We start from the raw sequence: 14,260 nt of genomic DNA on the forward strand, positions 1-14,260 counted from the left end.
GTGGTTTTTTGTTTAGTCATTTGAGTTAATTGCTTTGATATTAAAGTCCATGTGAAAGGGATTTTGTAAGGGGTATAATGCTTAAGAAGATCAATAGAGGATTTTAACCAGCTAATCTTGCCATAGATCACTGCCTAAGAGGTTGGAATCAGTACGTGGTTGGAGATTTTTTCCTTGGTAGTTGCAGTTATCCACGTGAGGATGTCTGAAGTTAATGGGGAGCATAAGTCGTATCGGGCCCATATGCAGGAATTTGTGTGTGTGTGTGTGGGTGCAAACTGGGAGGAACTGATGGCTGCCTCTGTCCCAGCCCAGCCCTGCCCTCGGCCTCTCTTCTCGGGGAGGACAGTGGGAATCAATGCCAGGCTTCCCCCAGCCAGCAAGAGCACAGTGGAGGGATGCTGGCAGCCCGCCGCCTCTACTTTCCCCCTGCCAGCTGGAGCACAGGGGAGGAAGGCCAGGGCAATGTGCCTCCCCTGCTTTTCTCGGACTGGCTGGAACTGGCCCCATGGTAGACTATGAAGCACCGTGGTGGGATGCGTTCACACTCCCTCTGCATACGGGCCTGAGAATGATGGGAAGAATGACTCCCGTTGTGAAGCGATGAGGATAGAGAAGGCTCAGGGCTTGTTTTAGAAAGAAGGGTGGTCCAGGCTGAGTGTGACACCACTGAGATTCCATGTCCCGTCAGGGGTTCCTCGGAGCACCACGGACAAGTTCTGCTAATTGCCACAAGATGAGATTTGAGAGGCTTGGGCTCATCCTCTGCTGCCATGCTGATCTGTGTCATGATATGCCAGCACGTAGGGGGTCTTAAAGCCAGTATAGCCACCCACCATTGGCCTTTGGAGGCTAGCCCTACCCGTGCCTCAGTTTCCCCATCTGTATCATTGGGTTAAAGTAAAAGTTGCCAACTCTCCCAGACCGGGCACCACTGCCGCAAATGGCGTCCGGGAGAGTTGGTAACCCCAGGTTAAACAGAACGGGAGGCAGGGCTGGCAAAAACATCCGTCCAAAGTGTGGCTGGTCCATCAAGCCCAAGGAAACTACAACTCCCAGCATGCACCGAGAGCCTTTGGCCAACGGCTGCCGGCCCAAGGGCTGCCGCGATGCATGCTGGGAGTTGTAGTTCTCAATGGGATCCAGCCAGGGAGTCCCGCGGACTCGCTCTACCCAGCCTGTTCTAGGGTCACTGAACCCCCCCCCCCCCCCGCGCAGACCCCGCAAAACTCCCTTTTATTTGGCCCACGTTCAGGACCTTTCACCTTCGGGGACCTCAGCTCCACCAATCAGCACTCAGCTTTCCAGGGGCTGACCCTAGAGAAAGCCTGATTATAACTAGGTCAGTATTGCCGCCAATCGCTTTTCACATGGGCACGATTGATTATTATTTTATTTTAATCCATTTCGTTGAGCGGCACATTTTTGTTGGGGTCACTTCTACCACGCGTCCTCCGGAAGGCGCTTCCATCGGTGCAGGCACCGCGGTGGGCAGCCCCGCTCCGCCGAGGTCTCCGAGCGGGCACGGTGCCGGCAGAGGACTACAACGCCCAGAGTGCCAGGGGCTGAGGACGAGGCCCGTCCGCGGTCTCGTCCAATCCTAACGGGCGTTGGGCCAGCGAGCGGGGGATTGGCTCGGCGAGGCCCCTCTGAGCCAATCGCGGCGAGGGGCGGGAGGAAGGCGTCGAATGCGTAGGCCCCATTGTGGCCTGGGGGCGTGGCGTGCGGGCGGGGGTGACGCGTCTGCTTCCAGCTCAGCGCGTGAGGGGGGAGGGTAACGGCTGCGCTCGCGCCGCTCGGCAGCAGGATGCGCCGCCGCCTCCCGGCCGCGGGGCGCTCAGCGGGGGGACGATGAGGAGGCCGCCCCGCCGGCTCCTGGCCCTGGGCTCCTGCCTCGCCGTCTGCTGCCTGCTCTGGTGAGTGCGGGGGGCCCCCCCCCCCGGCCAGTGGGGCCCTGTGACCCCCCTCCCGGGAACGGCCCCCCCCGGCCAGTGGGGCCCTGTGACCCCCCCCCCGGGAACAGCCCCCCCCCCCGGCCAGTGGGGCCCTGTGCCCCCCCTCCCGGGAACGGCCCCCCCCCGGCCAGTGGGGCCCTGTGACCCCCCCCCGGGAACAGCCCCCCCCCCCCCGGCCAGTGGGGCCCTGTGCCCCCCCTCCCGGGAACGGCCCCCCCCGGCCAGTGGGGCCCTGTGACCCCCCCTCCCGGGAACAGCCCCCCCCCCCGGCCAGTGGGGCCCTGTGACCCCCCTCCCGGGAACAGCCCCCCCCCGGCCAGTGGGGCCCTGTGCCCCCCCCCCGGGAACGGCCCCCCCCGGCCAGTGGGGCCCTGTGACCCCCCCTCCCGGGAACAGCCCCCCTGGCCAGTGGGGCCCTGTGACCCCCCCTCCCGGGAACAGCCCCCCCCCCGGCCAGTGGGGCCCTGTGACCCCCCCTCCCGGGAACAGCCCCCCCCGGCCAGTGGGGCCCTGTGACCCCCCTCCCGGGAACAGCCCCCCCCCCCCGGCCAGTGGGGCCCTGTGACCCCCCCCGGGAACAGCCCCCCCCCCCGCCAGTGGGGCCCTGTGACCCCCCTCCCGGGAACGGCCCCCCCCGGCCAGTGGGGCCCTGTGACCCCCCCTTCTGGGAGCGGCCCCCCCGGCCAGTGGGGCCCTGTGACCCCCCTCCCGGGAGCGGCCCCCCCCCCCCCCCCCGGCCAGTGGGGCCCTGTGACCCCCCTCCCGGGAGCGGCCCCCCCCCCGGCCAGTGGGGCCCTGTGACCCCCCTCCCGGGAACGGCCCCCCCCCGGCCAGTGGGGCCCTGTGACCCCCCTCCTGAGAACGGCCCCTTCTTCTGGGAACGGCCCCCCCCGCCAGTGGGCCCTGAGGCCCGGGTGTGGGGGTGTCCCCCCCATTCTGGGAACAGTCCCCCCGCCTGTAGCCCGGGATGGGGGGTGCCTTTTCTTCTCCGAGCTGTGGAAGCCCCCCCATTCCAGCGGTGCCCTATGTCCCTGAGTACGGGGGTGTCTGCCCCCCGTTCTGGGAGTGGCCCCCCTGCCTGGGATACGGGGGTGCCCCCGCGCTATGTGGGGCGCTGATGCGCCAGTGGGGCCGTGCGCCTGGGGCTCTGGGGTGCTCTCTGCTGCGTGCTGGCCTTTCTGTGACTTTCCGCTACTCCGGGTGCGCTCTAGCCCTGCCTGGGGGGTTGTCGGTCCCCACCTGTGCGGTGTGACGGGGGTCCTGTTGCCCCGGGGCAGGTCTCCCCTCTGCCTGTGCTGTGAGTGGTGGGGTCTCTTGCTCCCTGTCACCCAGGTTTTCAGGCGAGGTTGCCTTCTAGGCTTTGTCTGCATTTAAAAGTTTAAAACGCAGTGGTGGCAGGGCTTTAAACTGAAAGTGGCCGCAGCTGGAGTGCTGGGAGAGAGCTCTCCCTGTGCTCTTTGTAAACCACCTGCGCCAGGAGAGTAGCTGTAGCCTGTTTCACACCCTGGAGCCAGAAAGTTACAGCGCTGTGAAGGGCCAGTGTACACTTAGCCCTGGTCAGTCTCTCCTTCCTGTGGCTGCAATACCTCTTTCCACAAAGGCCCTCTGCTGCACCCAACGATGCTCCAAAGGACAGGTGCTTTAACTTCCCTTCAGGGGGACACTGCAACTCAATTGCTGTACCAGAAAACAAGTCCCAGTAATCAACCTCCATGTCTGCTGGATTCCTGGTGGGTAGAGAAGCAGCTCTAGTGTAGTTCAGAAAGTGATTTTAGGAAGGAAGACCTTGTCTGAGCATAGAATGGGATTGTTTCTGTTGCAGCCCAGGCTGAGCTGAATGGTTTACAAAATTATGTAAAATCTTTAGTTGGGAAATACGCAGTGTGCATGGGAAGATATCTCTTCTCCTTCCACCCATTGTGTGTGAGGTGACTGGGCCCATCACCCCTAGTGAAATAACTGTGTTGTGGTGTGTGTGAAACTCTGTGGAATCCTGGGGGTGACTTACAGCAATGTTTCTTAACCTTTTTGATAATAGGACTGGCTTGCTCCCTTCTTAAACTATCAGGAAAATCTTAGGCACTGGCACCAATCCATGGGCCAGTTGTTGAGAGACTGACTTACAGTATTAACTCTCATTTCTCTCTCTCACTTTGCAGTCTGGCTGAACATGGTTGTGGTCCCCATGGCCTTGTGCAGGGCTAACAAGTTTTCTATGTAGCCTCTTTGTAAATAATTTTATGTTCGAATGGCACCACTACCCTCTCAGGCACATAACCTGAGTGTCATCTTCAACTTTGCCGCCTCTTTAGACCACACATTTAGATTGTTTCACATTCTTGAAGTTTCTCTTAACATTTTTTTAAATCTGGGTTTTCTTTTAAATTCATATTTCTAAAACTCTCATTGTATCTGCCATTCAGGCTACTTCAGAAACCTTTTTCCTGACATCTACTTCCCATTGTGTGCTCCTTACTCTTCAGATACATTGCAACCCAAAAAATCCTGTTTTGTCCTGTTTTGATCATGTCAGATCTATCAGATATCTTCTTTCTTTCCATTTTAAAATTGCGCACAATATAGCCTGTCTGAGCTTGAAATATTTGTCATATCCTGACCTGTATCATGATGTCAGCTGCTTTTTTCCTCATAAGTACCTTTGTGCTTTCTTTTACGTGTGGCGTTTGCTCCTTGAACTAGTCTGTAAATCTTCTTCCATTTCCTTTCAAGTCTTCAAGATCCACTTCTGCTGCAATGCCTTTGATAAGGTGCTAACTGAGAGTGACTATACAACTGACTCATACAGGCATCTAATATTTTTAAAAGCTGTATACATGTGGACTGTTCATGTTGTCTTGCAATTACTCTGGTCTTCTGCTATTTCCACTGTGGCTTTGTGTTCTAAATTTTTGAGGCAGACTATTCTGCTTTTCTTAAGTGCTATTGCTGTCTATTATAGGAAGATAAAAGAATCCTGAAGCAACAAACAGGAAACATTAATACATGTGGAGAGACATTGGTAGAGACTTCACTGAAACCTGTGGAGAAGGAAGGTGATAAATGCACGCTTCATGTGGGATCGTAAGAGAGAGTGAAAGAATTTAGGGATGGGATATATCCCTCTCTTTATTTTCCAGTTTCATAAATAATCACAGGATTGACTTAATTGCTTGCTTGTCACATTTCACGTACAACTTCCAGAAGAATGTCTCACTAGCCTCTTCACATTGGTGTTGCAAATCACACAAGAGGCATGTCAGAAGTTTGCAACTTATTTTAAAAAGTGTGCTGAATTAGGACAGTTTTGCTCTGTATATATTTTTGTTGACAGTCAACCTTGTAGGCAGTTACTGTCAATATGAGCTTTTGGAAGATATTGGCAGTGGGTCATTGCATTCCTCTTCCTCTGAAATTTACTTAATTTTGTTTGAAAGATAACTAGTGATACTGGATTCTCTTCTAAAAACAAATTGTTTCTTGAATCCCTGAGCTTGTCTTTTTGAAAAATTTCAGAATAAAAAAATCAATATAGCATTTGTGTATTAAAACTGTAGGTGGGTTCTCTACTTGAATAAACTACAGATTTAGAGAACTAACAGGGCAAGAGGGAACATTCACAACATTGTGGTGAGAGCTTATAGTGTACAAAATGTTTCATCGTGTAATGTTCTAAAATCATAGAACTGGAAAGAACTTCAAAGGTCATCAAGTTCAGCTCCCTGCACTTATGGCAGAGCCAAGCACAGATGTTTGTTTAACCTGCTTTTGAAATCTTCAATGATGGAGATTCCACAACCTCCCTAGGCAACTTATTCCAGTGCTTAATCACCCTCACAGTTGGGAATTTTTTCTTCATGTCCAACCTAAGCTTCCCTTGCTGTTTGAGTCCATTGCTTCTTGTCCTATAATCGGAGGTCAAGGGGAACAATTTTTCTCCCTTCTCTTTCTATTATAACCTTTTAGGTACTTGAAAGCTGTTATATCCTCTCAGTCTTCTCTTTTCCAGACTAAACAAACCCAATTTTTTCAGTCGTGTCGCGTAGATTATGTTTTCTAGAACTTTGATAATGTTTGCTCTTTTCTGCAACTTTTCTAGTTTGTCCACATCTTTCCTAAAATGTGGCGTTCAGAACTGGACACAATACTCCAGCTGAGGCCAATCATCACAGTGTAAAGTGGACAATACAGTATGGTGGATCCTTACCTATTCAGTCCCAATTTACTCTATTTGGGTAGACTCACAGGTAGCTCTTTGAATTGCATTCATCTCCTCAGTGTCGTGTTTGGGGCTGATGATAAATTCAGTGACCCAAAGCGGCAATTACTTAGATTGTCCTCATAAGTTCCTTGCATTTTAAGAATAGTCTTTTTTAGTAACTATTGAACAAAAGATCACAGCGATGTCTATATATATTCTGTGGTAGAGTCAGAAAAGTTAAGATCCCTTCCACTTGGTGATAAGCAAGTGTCAAGTTCTGCAGATTACTGGAAAGAAATGTGCTGTCTTGGTATAATTCAGGCAACTTTTAATTCCACTATTTTTTTTAGTTTGGGGAAAATTTGCTCAGATTTTTTTTTACCTTTTATTATCTCTAAATCATTCAAGGCTGGATGACAACTATCAGGCAATATGCTGATCAATCTTGGAGGCTGTACTGTAGTTTGTCAACTTTAGCAGTAAAATTGTCTTCACTATCTCAGCTGGCACAGACACTCTTCTTGGTGTCTTTTATTAAATAGTCTAGGTCAGCGATTCTCAACCTACTTACCATTTTGTTACCAATGTGACATGGGCCAGAGATTGAGAACCACTGGTCTATATGTGGTAAGGAAATAAGATTAATACAACTCTGATTCTTAAAACAGTTATCTAAAGTAAACTTTGTGTTGGTAGAAGGTGCTGGTTGGGCAGTAATAGAGAGTAAAATGCCCATGTACAGAATGGCGGTACACCTTTTTCCAACTCAGTCTTTCAATAAACCCCTCGGATCTGAAAAGCTAAGAAATAACTCTCCACTCGTATGAATTCTATAAATTGTGTATTGAAACGACACACTAACTTCAGTTGTGTTATGGCTGCTTGATGGGTAAGAAATCCAAAGAATACCAAGTCTCATTTCCAATCAGCCACCAAAGAATCTAATAGATAAGGGATACAGTACCAGCTTTGACTTTAGGGGTAGGATAGCACAATGGTTTGAGCATTGGTCTGCTAAACCCAGGGTTGTGAGCTCAATTCTTGAGGGGGACCATTTAAGGATCTGGGTCAAATCTGTCAGGGATGGTATTTGGTCCTGCCGTGAGGGCAGGGGACTGGTCTTGATGATCTCTTAAGGTCCCTTCCAGCTCTGAGAGGTAAAATGTGAGTCGATTTCAAGTGTCTGCAGTTCTTATGACAAACCTTGTGACCTTACAGTCACATTTCCTAGTCATTACAGTTCTTTTTCTATGAAAAACCCCGCACTATGAGGGCATAAATGTTTCTACAGAGGAAAGTAACAATGAAACCGCCTACCACAGATTATCAAATGTACAAAGGAAATGAGGAAAGATCTTACACTTTTATTTCTGTTACCATTATTATAATACTTTTAGCTCCTATAGATGTGGCTTAAAGCCATTCAGATTCTTAGTCTCACTATTTGGACTAACTTCTTCTGGATCAGCTAGATCAGTGGTCTCCAACCTCTTTACACCCAAGATTACTTTTTAAATGTCAGAATAAGCCAAGATCTACCGCCCCATCCTTCCCCCAAGATCCCACCCCTTTCTTGAAGCCCCACACTCTCTATTCTCCTCCTCTCCATCGCTTGCTATCCTCAGCCTTTATATACTCTACACTGCCACTTTTTTTCTGATTCTTCTGTAGGAAGAGATTTTTTCCAACATTGGTCCAGTCTAGACAGGCCAAAATGTCAGAAAAACCTCTTCTTTCGGAAGCCCCCTTATTCCTCATGGAACGAGGAATACAGGGGTTACTGAAAGAGCATGTTTGCTCTTCCACTAAAAAAAGCAGAACAAACATGTCCCTGGATGCGGAAGACTTTTTCCAGGATACCTCTAGAATCCTGGAAAATCTCCTGCAGTCTAGCCTAACTCTCACTGGGCTGAGACAGGATGTATGGGCTCTGTGGTGGGAAAGAGGGGTTTGAGTGTGGGAAGGGTGAAAGATTCAAGCTCTGGGAATAAATTTGGATGCAGGAGGAGGTGGAGAAGGGGACGCTGGCTCGGGAAGGGGGCTCAGGCTGGGGAGTGTTGGGGTCAGATGGAGGGTTGGGGTACTAAGCAAGCCACAGGCTTGTGGATGTAAGGGTGCAGGAATTTGGGTTGGGGTATGTGAGGGCCTCAGGGCAGGGGTGGTCCAGTGTATGATAGGCTCAGATCTAAGGTCTGGGAGAGGAGGGGTGCAGGAGTGTTATAATCCTGCGGCCAGATAGGGGCGTGGCCCCAATTGGGGGTTTGTTGGCCAGGCTTCATTTTTAAATAAAATACTATGTCAAACACAAAAAGTTTCTGCAATGTCTTTATTTATGAGAAGGGCAAGGAACCTGTTTTGAGTCAGGGGTCACTGACCCACAGAAAAGTCAGTTGGGGGCCACACAAGTGAGATGCAAAAAAAAAACCTCCTCCAAAAACTCCCCCAAGCCTCACTAATGTGGCCCCAACTGTGCTGTTGGGAGCAGGGAACATGGTATTGGGGAAAGGTGCTAGTGGGTGCTAGGGCAGGGGCACGGTGCCAGTGGGGGGATAGAGGAGAGGGGACAGGGAGTCCCCTGCACCTGCCTCCTCCCGGGACTCCTCCCTCTCCTCCTCCCTCTTCCCCCCCCCCTGCTGAGGAGGGAAGCCTGGCACGCGCCTCCTCTGGGGATGACTCTCCCCTCGTGCCGAGTAGGCACGCCCCGGCGCGCCACAGACCTGGGGGAAGGGATCAGCCAGCGCACTTCCAGAACCCCCCCGGAAGTGGCGCGTAGCTGCAGGACTTCCGTCCACCTCGCAGGAAGCCGGCATTACCTCTAATGTCGCTTTAAGTAGGTAGTGGGGCTTCTTAGAGGGCGGGGGGAAATAGGGGGTGGCCCGAACGCCTTGCAGTCGACTGGTTGAGTCCTCGCAATCAACTGGTTGATTGCTATTGATGGGTTGGTGACCACGGAGCTAGATGATTCCTGAGTTTGAACCAAATTACATTTTAGTTGCAAGTGTCCTTACCTGTTACCAGCTATGGATTCTAAGAAACCTAAAAGGATCTGGAAAAATCTCAACTTTGATATTCCTATATTTCTTATACCGTGGCCATTTGGATACTCATTATGCACCTAATTTTACATTTGTGATCCTCCTATAAACATGTTTTTTTTATTGGGATAGTTTTGTTTCTCTTAAAGATACTATTTTCTGTATTAAAAACCTATGGAGCAAGAGTCCATAATTTATGGGCTAGCAACTAAAACAGGAGTATCATTCATTTTCTAGCATTTTTGGGGATTAAACAGTTACATTTTGGAACTTCATCTGAACATAAAGCTTTGAGGCAAAATGCATAAAGTACTGCATATAGTGAAACCACATCTTTCTAAAAAACTGGATCAATGACATACTGTCCCTGCATCCCCCCTGCATCCCCCTTCTGTTCTGAAATGTGATTTGTCCTTTTCATATGTGTTCATTTTTTTAAATTGTATCCTTTGGTATATATGGTTGCGACTATTTTCTTCCACTATTTGATCTGAGGAAGTGGGTCTGGTCCACGAAAGCTCATCATCTAATAAACCATCTTGTTAGTCTTTAAAGTGCTACATAGTCCTGCATTTTGCTTCATACTGTCCCTGGTAACTGATAAGAACAGGATGTTGGGATGGTTTTAGATAATTGCATTTGCTACTAGGCTTCTAGGCCCTATCAGTAATCACGGGCAGCATTAAGGAATTATGTTTTAGCAATATATTATTCTAAAAATATCTATGTTGGTATGGGTCAGAGTTCTGGTTACATGAAGGATTTGTCAGACAGTCCTGAGAGGGATGTGGGAATTGTGTGAAAGTTGTTTTTGTGTTTGCAAAACACCGTTCTTCAGCCCTTTTGTGTGCACTGTGGTGACCTGAAAACATACAAAGTGTGTTTTGTGCTGAACTTTTAATGCTAAATGGTTTTTCTTTTGCAGAGCCAATTAAATGGTGCAGCCCCTGGAAACTTGCAGATCACTTTGGGGTTCTTAGATATTTAGTTGTATAGCACTTGCTGCTTGATTTGAACTTAAACTGTCTTTGATAGCTATTTAAACACTAAAGAAAATGCTGTAAATTGTCTTTGTCCAGTTTTTATTCACTACTAATTAGGGATGTTAAAATGCATTTACTCAGGTAAACTTGTAATCACTGAAAATTTCAGCAGTTACATGTTTGGAGCTGCCCTCCCCCTCTCCACACCACCAAGGTGAGGGTGGGGGCTGCATATAATAGTGAAAGCTCATCAGATAACCATTTACACTCACATCTTTGCTACTAAATACCATTTTCAGAAGATTGTTGGACCTCAGGTTGATCAATATAACTGTTATAATGTGCACTTCTATAGCACTTTTCATCCCAGAATCTCAAAATGCTTCACATGGCAGTTACCTGCTTCACAAGGATTTGTAAAGCTATTACCCCATTTCACAGATGTGGATAAGGGAAAATGAAGCATAGAGAAGCTAATGGCTTTTCCACATGAGGGATTTTGGTCTTGGTGTAGCTCTGCTGGTATAGACATCCCCATTGTAGTTGTGCTATACCAGGGATTTCACCTGGAGAGTTACTCATTAAGGTAAATTTTAAGTACTGTATATCTATGTTGGGGGATTGCACCAGAGAAGCTACAGTGGTGCCAAAATCCTTAATGTATTCAAGCCTGAAATAACTTGTTCAGAGTCAGTGGCCTAGCCAGGAATAGTACCCAGGTGTCCTAACTCCCAGTCCTGTTTGCTAAATACAAGATAATTCGTTCTTTCTCTGTAACGAATTACATGAAGGCTCACAATGAACCTTCATACTGAGTGGGACTAAAATGCTTCCCTTCCTAGCTTTTTTGCATTTTATGCTAACAGCAGTCTTACTGTCACGAATATATAAGGTTACACAAGTCTGTATTGCTGGCTTATTACAAGCTTTCACAACCGAAATAACTGTTAAGAAAAAAACCTCAAATGTTGATGCTCTAAATAATACAGTGCAAATTTCCTTCCAGTGGTGGCAGTCAGAGGTACTAGGTAGGGCTGTAAAGGGTGAGGCTTACAGATTGCTGTTGATCGGTAGGGGCTGGAGCAGCTCCCCAACTTCCGTGGGCTGGGGCTGCTCCAGCCGGCTGGAACAGGCTCTGTTTGTGGCAGGCCTGACCCAGGTGGCATGCTGCAGGCAAGGGCTGCTCTGGCCAGGGGTTCCACTCCAGCCCATCTGCCAAGATGGGGGAAGCCACTTCAGCCTGTCGCTCCCTTTAATTGGTTAACCAGTTCTGGATAGAAATCTTAACGTTTTAAATTGTATTGGTCATGGCAGAATTTATTTTGTAGTTCATTGCCTTTAAATCTCTTCTTAAGACAGCCGGTGTGGTACTAAAATGTTTCATAAAATAAAATTATTTCATGCGTACCTTTTTGTGGAGAAACTTTTAAGAAACAGACATAGGCATTCTGTTTCATATACTGAAAACCTCTCCTTCCATCTGTTGACCTTGAAAGTGAAATGCGTGTTTTGTGTACAGAATGCTTTTGTTTTGGAGTTGCCAGTTGTTGTGCTGTAGCTAATGATGAGTATTTTTTAATTAAAGCAGGGATTTGGTACTAGTAGAGTCTGAATTTATCTCTTGATCTATATTTTGGCTTGTATATTGGAAAATAGTAATGCAGGTTTTTGCTTTAAGCCCTATTTTTATTCCATACTAAGTCCCACAAGGAGGTCCTTTGTGTTGAAATTTTTCATGTTTCCTGTAGGTTTTTTATGGTATCTTGAAATGAATTGGACAAGCTGTTTCTGATGTATGGACCTTTTTTTCAAGTTGTCGTTGAAACTTATTTGAGTATCTTCGTCATGTCATATCTCAAAAGTATTGTCGTAGAAACTTCTAATTTGTTTGTTCAACGTGCGAGAGAATCCTACTTAAATGGAAGCAGAACCATGTAATTATAATAACTGCCATTACTCTGTAAGACTCTCTGTCTGTTGCCAAGACATGTCACCTTTCGGTTCCTGGCATTTTACTCTTAACCTTCTTTGGCCTTTCTTGCAGGTGGCTATTCCTTCTTAATTCTTTAAACTGCTGCTTATTCTGCCTATCGTAATCTTGTTCTTCACTGCTTTTTTGTGTTGTTTTCCCAATGAAATTACATAATGCCTAAGGACAAATACTTCAGCTTCCTCCTCTGTCTTTCAGTAAAGCCATGTTTCTTTTGAAATGGACAAGATACTAATAACCAGTGCTTTTTTTATATATAAAAAAAGGTGCCCATACTCCAGGGGAAAAGTTGAGTTCTGACTGAAGATGCCTGTACTGTGTCTGGATGTGCCGGTACTGCATACTGGGCAGTACCGTCACAAAAAAAGCACTCTTAATAACTGTTAGTGGAGTAAAATACTTCAAATGCTGCTCTTGATGGTTGTCTACTACTGGTGTAGTGTTTAACTGATTAAAGGGGAGACCACTGCAGCCCATCTGGAGTACCCTTCCCCCCTTGCTGCAGAGCTGGAGTGCCCCTCCATTTCCCCTCTAGCCCAACCAGAGCAGCCCCTGTCCATGGCAGCTGCCCTACCCCTGGTTAACTTGAACCAGTAAGCCTCACCTCAGTCTGCTCTCCTGAGGGTAACTTCTGAAATTTTCAGCAATTATACGATTACTTAATTAAATGCATTTTAAAATCACTACAGGCAGTTCCCGGGTTACGTACAAGATAGGGACTGTAGGTTTGTTCTTAAGTTGAATCTGTATGTAAGTCGGAACTGGCGTCCAGATTCAGCCGCTGCTGAAACTGACCAGCGGCTGACTACAGGAAGCCGGAGGCAGAGTTGCTCTGCCCCGGGCTTCCTGGAATCAGCTACTGATCAGTTTCAACAGCGGCTGAATCTGGACGCCTGGGACAGAGCAGCTGGGGCGCTGCCGGGTAGGTCCCCGCAGCGCTGCACCTCGGCACTGCGGGGACCAACCCAGCAGCACCCCAGCTGCTCTGCCCCAGGAGTCCTGATTCAGCAGCTGCTGAAACTGACCAGCAGTGGCTGAATCAGGACGCCTGGGGCAGAGCAGCTGGGGTGCTGCTGGGTTGGTCCAGTAGCGCCAAGAGCGGCACTACGGGACCAACTGGCAGCGCCCCAGCTGCTCTACCACAGGTGTCCAGAGAAAAGCCTGATCTGCTGGGGGAGGGAGGGGTGCACTAGCTGCAGGCCCCCCCCCCCAGCAGATCAGGGAGTCGTGGGCGGCGGGACCGAGACGCACCGTGGTCCCGCCGCCCGGGTCCTCCGCATCTCCCTGGTCTACTGGGGCCCCCCCCCCCCCCAGCAGACCAGGGAGACGCGGAGCAGCTTTTCTCGCCCCAGAGGACCTGGGCGGCGGGACCGCGGCGCATCTGGGCGGTCCCCCTGCCCGGGTCCTCCGCGGCTTTGCTCCGTGTCTCCCGCGTCTCCCTGAGGGCCTCCAGCAGACCAGGGAGACGCAGAGCAAAGCCGCGGAGCCCCCAGGTGGGGGGACCGCCCAGACGGGCCGCAGTCCTGCCGCCCGAGTCCTCCGCGGCTTTGCTCCGCGTCTCCCTGGTCTGCTGGGGGTCCCTCCCCCCCCAGCAGACCAGGGAGACGCAGAGCAGCTTTTCTCGCCCTGGAGGATGTGGGCGGTGGAACCCGCGCCCGCGTCCTCCGGGGCGAGAAAAGCCCCGTTTGTAAGTACGGATCCGACATAAGTCGGATTCACGTAACCCGGGGGCTGCCTGTATTGAAAGTCATTTCTGCTTCCTGTGAACAGCACTAAACAGATAATAGCTATCACACACTATTTGTTCTAGCCTTGCTCTAAAATAACTTTACCCGATAAGGGAACTGTTTTTAAAATGTGTGAATTTTATACCTTCACAGCTATGCTGGCTGGTATGAGGCATAACTTTAACTTTTAAAAGAAAAACTCTGTTCTTTGCTAGATTTGAAGAGCTTTAAAATATTTTTAACAAAATTATGCTTTATCCATAGCACAGTTGGTAGCACCCCCAGCCCCAAACGTACACACACGGAGCAGGTTGCATGCCGGTTCTTCGGGAACAGGGCTGGCAGGGGCTGCTGGCTCCACTTCCAGGGAGC

General features: G+C 49.3%; 1 protein-coding gene across 3 annotated transcripts in view; it reads left to right on the forward strand.

The window, feature by feature from the left end:
• Nucleotides 1–1,714: 1,714 nt before the first annotated feature.
• Nucleotides 1,715–14,260, forward strand: part of SUCO (SUN domain containing ossification factor) — a 61,281-nt gene continuing 48,735 nt past the window's right edge. For 2 of the 3 annotated variants that reach the window (XM_075937059.2, XM_075937060.2), the window contains exon 1: nt 1,716–1,916. In XM_075937059.2, the coding sequence (XP_075793174.2) occupies nt 1,852–1,916 (65 nt within the window). In that variant the 5' untranslated portion in view covers nt 1,716–1,851. Of the gene's footprint in view, nt 1,917–14,260 lie in introns of all 3 variants that reach the window. The other variant, XM_075937061.2, reaches the window with a different exon arrangement.

Source organism: Pelodiscus sinensis, chromosome 9, assembly GCF_052426305.1.
Source record: "Pelodiscus sinensis isolate ZL-2025 chromosome 9, ASM5242630v1, whole genome shotgun sequence".
In the NCBI taxonomy this organism is placed as follows: domain Eukaryota; kingdom Metazoa; phylum Chordata; order Testudines; family Trionychidae; genus Pelodiscus; species Pelodiscus sinensis.